Source organism: Apaloderma vittatum, unplaced genomic scaffold (assembly GCF_000703405.1).
Source record: "Apaloderma vittatum isolate BGI_N311 unplaced genomic scaffold, ASM70340v1 scaffold17025, whole genome shotgun sequence".
Lineage (NCBI taxonomy): Eukaryota > Metazoa > Chordata > Aves > Trogoniformes > Trogonidae > Apaloderma > Apaloderma vittatum.
This window is the reverse complement of record NW_009716667.1, coordinates 20,857-25,920: the sequence shown is the minus strand read 5'-3', so window position 1 is coordinate 25,920 and position 5,064 is coordinate 20,857. Positions and strand designations below refer to the sequence as shown.

General features: G+C 46.0%; 1 protein-coding gene across 1 annotated transcript; it reads left to right on the top strand.

Moving 5' to 3' along the window:
• Window positions 1-359: 359 nt before the first annotated feature.
• On the top strand, window positions 360-4,521 carry NDNF (neuron-derived neurotrophic factor). The gene is made up of 3 exons (XM_009869634.1): window positions 360-550; window positions 1,544-1,668; window positions 2,472-4,521. The coding sequence occupies exons 1-3, from the start codon at window positions 360-362 to the stop codon at window positions 3,860-3,862; spliced, it is 1,707 nt and encodes a 568-aa protein (XP_009867936.1). The 3' UTR covers window positions 3,863-4,521.
• Window positions 4,522-5,064: the final 543 nt, after the last annotated feature.

Below are 5,064 nucleotides of genomic sequence, written 5' to 3'. Positions count from 1 at the left end.
TCCATGTGCTTGCTTTCAATTGCAGTTCATGATGGAAAAATCTTATTTACATACTTTATCCGAGCACTGTGACGACGCAAGCTTAGCCCTTACAACATCTATTGCCAGTGCTTGTATGGCTTGTGAAGGTGCTGGCAAAAGATGAAGCGCGTGCGATGTCATTGTGAGGATGCTCACTTTTAGCAGTAAATCGCCCTGCAAGAGCCACACTAGTTTGCAGCTGGCCAAGTCGGCAACCGCGGGTCGTGAATCAACAGGTGTTTGGTTCCGGTCTCACCCACTGCAGTGGAAGAGGCTGGCGGGAGCTGCTGCCCGTGGTGCAGCGCTCCTCAGGTGAGACTCCCTGTCGTTGCTGTAGGATGCTCCTGCTGCGCTGCCCTCCGCTGCTGCTGCTACTGCTGCCGCTTAGCTCCAGGCCCCAGAAGTTACCGACCAGAGATGAGGAGCTCTTCCAAATGCAGATCCGGGACAAAGCGTTTTTTCACGATTCAGCAGTCATCCCAGATGGAGCCGAAATTAGCAGCTACCTCTTCCGAGACACCCCGAAAAGGTATTTCTGTCCAGCTCAAGTGAGGAAGTTTTACTTTGAAGTTACTAGCTTTTTTTGTTGGATGTTTTGAAACGAAAATTGAATCGAAACCAGAGAAATACAAATGCCAGTATTCCGTCTGGTGAAGTAACTATGTGAGTTTCCGTCTCTCTGGCCTCCCCAGCTGAGGGTCTCTCCAATTCATTTGGTTTCTGGGATAAGCCCAGCACTCCCACAGACCGCAGAATTTCCCTGAAGTGGGGCCACTAACCATGCCTGGAGGCAAAGGGAGTGGGAAGGAAATTGGAAACTACATGCTTACCCCATTACACTTGTCTCTCTTCATTATTTCATATTGCGCTTTAGAGAAGTAGCATAAGTCAGTCTGGTCTGAACTCCCCGCTTCACAGCCTCCATCCTATGGGCCAGGAAGCACTGAGGTTAGATTGGGGAAGAACGTGAGGCTCCGGAGTTCAGGGAAGACCAGCATTGCCACCTTCCTCCTCATATCACACACCTCTCTTATCCTTGATTGGTGAGAAATGTTTTACAACAAATGACACGCAGAGCTTGGGTGCATATGTATCTATACGTGCTTCTAGGGCCCTTACCTGGAAATAACATAAAATCTATGTCCTGCTTCAAAGAGCATCTCCCTAAATTCCGGAAAAGATCCTGTTTCCCGCATTTATAGTTTTGTGACTTTATACTGTGTATAGATAGTGCACAGGGTAAAAATTGAAGCTGATGGAGGCAAGGGCAGGAAGCCAGAAGTCCCTCTGCCATGTCTTGACAGCAAAGGGTGGACTCTGCACCACTGTGTTGGTGGGAGGACTCACCTCCGTAGCTCTTGCCCACCAGCCTTTCCATGTTCCCTCTCCACATGCTTGCCTGTAAGTAACACTTTTGTCTCTGCTGCACCACCAAGATCAACCCTGATCACATCCACTGGATCCCTGCGGGTTGGCTGCTGTCAGGGTTTCATGATGTATGGGTCTGTTTGTGTTCTCCTAGGTACTTCTTTGTGGTTGAAGAGGACAACACTCCGTTAGCAGTGACAGTAACACCGTGTGATGCCCCTCTGGAGTGGAAACTGAGTGTGCAGGAGCTCCCCGAGGAAGCCAGTGGAGAAGGTTCAGGTAACAATCCATCAAAACTTCCTTTGCGCCTCAGAGACCCGCTTTTCTCCTAGATTTGGAAGCCTCTCAGACCATGTTGGTGCCCATCTTGATGACCTCCTGATGTTTGGCTCTTCAGCCCCGGTCCTGCCATTGTGCAGGAAACTGGCAGCAGGTAGCGACATGACAAGGAAAAGGGCTGTGAAAACCTAAGAGCTGAGGTTATAGTTACAGGGTGCACCGGATGCTACTACAACAAACCGTGTTTGTCCAGAGTAACTCGGTTTCATGGGGGCTTTGCTGTGAGCTGTGTACTCAAGATAAGAGCTGGAGAGATGGGGCCTGCGTTGCAGCAGGGACTTCTCTGTAGACATGGAGCTTATTTGGGAATAAACATATAAGTGTCACTCAAGAGAGAGGAGGTCTTTGGCTTCCAGCCCCTCTCACGCAAGTACTAAAATGTCATATCCAGCACCTGAGTACGGTATATGCACCTTTGGCCTGCACTGTATTTAGGCACAGAATTTTAGCGTGACTTGGAGGGCCTAAGCCCAGAAACAGGCTGTGGAGTCCGTTCTCCTTGGGGAATGAGACTCTGTTAATACTGGTCAGATGCGGTTTCTTGTGCATTTGGTTTTATCCTGAGTGCCAAACCAATTTTCCTCTCTGATTGACAGACGTATGGATTAAGTCTTCCTCAGAAGCTAAAACCGTCCTTTTTCACTTCACTTTTGTGTTTTATGTAGAAGTGCCTGTTAGAGTTTCATTTTCTCATATTTGCAGATTGTATATGTACAAATGTTTTTTCTTTGCTTGTTATCTAGGTGAACCAGAACCTCTTGAGCAACAGAAACAGCAGATTACTAATGAGGAAGGCGCAGAGCTGTTCTCTTACAAAGGCAATGATGTTGAGTACTTTGTGTCCTCCAGTTCCTCATCTGGTTTATACCAACTAGATCTGCTGTCGACAGAGAAAGATACACATTTTAAAGTGTATGCAACCACTACTCCGGAGTCAGACCAACCTTATCCCGAATTACCTTATGATCCCAGAATCGATGTCACTTCTTTGGGACGTACAACAGTGACGCTGGCATGGAAACCAAGTCCCACCGCCTCCTTGCTGAAACAGCCAATCCAGTATTGCATTGTCATCAATAAAGAACACAATTTCAAAAGCCTCTGCGCTGTCGAAGCCAAGCTCAGTTCTGATGATGCCTTCATGATGGCTCCAAAACCGGGTCTGGATTTCAGTCCGTTTGACTTTGCCCATTTTGGCTTCCCCTCAGACAACTCTGGCAAAGAACGTGGTTTCCTAAAATCATCATCAAAGTTTGGGCGCCAAACATCCCTGAAGCCGAGAGTCGACCTGCATAAAGTTTGTATCGGGAACAAGAACATATTCACAGTGTCTGACCTGAAGCCAGATACGCAGTACTACTTTGACATGTTTGCAGTAAATACCAACAGTAACATGAGCACCGCGTACGTTGGTACCTTCGCCAGGACAAAGGAGGAGGCTAAACAGAAAACAGTTGAACTGAAGGATGGCAAAGTTACAGATGTCTTCATCAAGAGAAAGGGAGCCAAATTTCTACGGTTTGCTCCTGTCTCTTCTCACCAAAAAGTCACCTTCTCCATTCATTCATGCCTGGATGCTGTTCAGATCCAAGTTAGAAGAGATGGAAAACTTCTCTTGTCTCAAAATGTGGAGGGTGTGCGGCAGTTCCAGCTTCGGGGAAAAGCAAAAGCTAAGTATCTCATTAGGCTGAAAGGAAGCAAAAAAGGTGCTTCCATGCTGAAGATCCTGGCTACAACAAGGCCTAACAAGCAGTCGTTCCCTTCTCTTCCCGAAGATACGCGAATCAAAGCCTTCGACAAACTCCGCACCTGTTCTTCGGTCACGGTGGCGTGGCTGGGCACGCAGGAGAGAAACAAATTCTGCATCTACAAAAGGGAAGTGGATGACAATTACAACGAAGAGCAAAAGAGAAGAGAGCAGAACCAGTGCTTGGGTCCAGATACGAGGAAGAAATCGGAAAAGGTTCTCTGTAAATACTTCCACAGCCAGAACATCCAGAAAGCAGTGACCACAGAGACAATCAGAGGCCTGCAGCCTGGCAAGTCCTACCTGCTGGACGTTTACGTGATAGGGCACGGCGGGCACTCCGTGAAATACCAGAGTAAATTGGTGAAAACGAGGAAGTTCTGTTAGTGCCCCTGTACATGGAAATACATGGAACTGTGGTCTGAACATTACCCAATTCCACGTATACGGATTGACTACTCTCACAGCTGAGAAGCTGTGACCTGTACTGTGTAGAAAAGATATCAACTTGTATATTTATGTTTACATAAGTAATTGTTTGGAGGAACTGAGGCAGATGCTCTCTGGTAGCGTCTGGCAATGGTGTTATCGTGTGTCCGGTGACCCACACGTGATGCTCAGTAGATGTCCAAGGTAGCAGGAAACCTCGAAGGAACTGGCACTCCTTTGCTTCCGTATTGCATGAACTGCTTCTAAATTATTTTATACTCAAAAGGCTGAGATACATCGTTTGTCCACCTTGTTATTCACACACAGAACTCACAGGCATACACCCTTTCTCTCAGTATAGATGGTAGGGTTTCTGTAAATTATTTTATAGAGTGTTGTTTTAAATGTTTATGTTTCTATGATTGTAAACTATTAAAATCTCTCACCAATAAAACAGATCTAAACTAAGTATTAACTGAGCTGCACATGAAGCAGTTTCATTGCTAATGTAAATTCTTACCTAGCTGATTTTCATGGTTAAATACTGTATGTATTTCATGTACAAAGTTGCCATAACATTATATTCCTGTACATAAAATTAAAAATACTAGATTATATATTGCTTCTTTTTTCTTGGTGTTCTAAGGGGGCAAACAAACTCGGGGGCAAACAAACTCGGGGACAAAAGAGGCATGCTGAAACTTGAACTGAGTTCAGCTAGGATGTGCATTTCTTTGTTATTCTTTGCTTTTTTTTTGTGCAAGGTAACTAAAGTCCAGTAGAATTACTGATGCTGATCTCATCCAGTGAGCACAGGCTGCTGAAGGAGCGGTATTCGTGGTGTACTCTGGGTCTGCAGGGATACAAGCGCTGAAGAAGGAGCAGGACGGCACGGAGGAGCTTCATTTGTCCCAGGTGAGAATGGATCCTGCTTTGTTGTGGTTGCGAGTGCTGCCTGCGCTTCGCAAGGAGCTCGCAGCCCGAGTGAAGAGAGACCGTGCAATTGGAACAACTAATGCTGCCAGAGAACCGGTTGTTATTTTTCTTAGATTATCATTAAAAACATTTGCTTTCTGGATGTTGCTGGCTTTGACCGCAGTAATAGTTAGCTGAGAGGATTTTTTTTTCCATTTACAAGAATGGTAGTACTAAGAAAAAAG

Coding starts and splice junctions, on each gene's coding strand:
- NDNF (XM_009869634.1), top strand. CDS start 360: ATGCTCCTGCTGCGCTGCCCTCCGCTGCTGCTGCTACTGCTGCCGCTT. Junction 551..1,543: donor TTCCGAGACACCCCGAAAAG/GTATTTCTGTCC, acceptor GTGTTCTCCTAG/GTACTTCTTTGTGGTTGAAG. Junction 1,669..2,471: donor AGCCAGTGGAGAAGGTTCAG/GTAACAATCCAT, acceptor CTTGTTATCTAG/GTGAACCAGAACCTCTTGAG.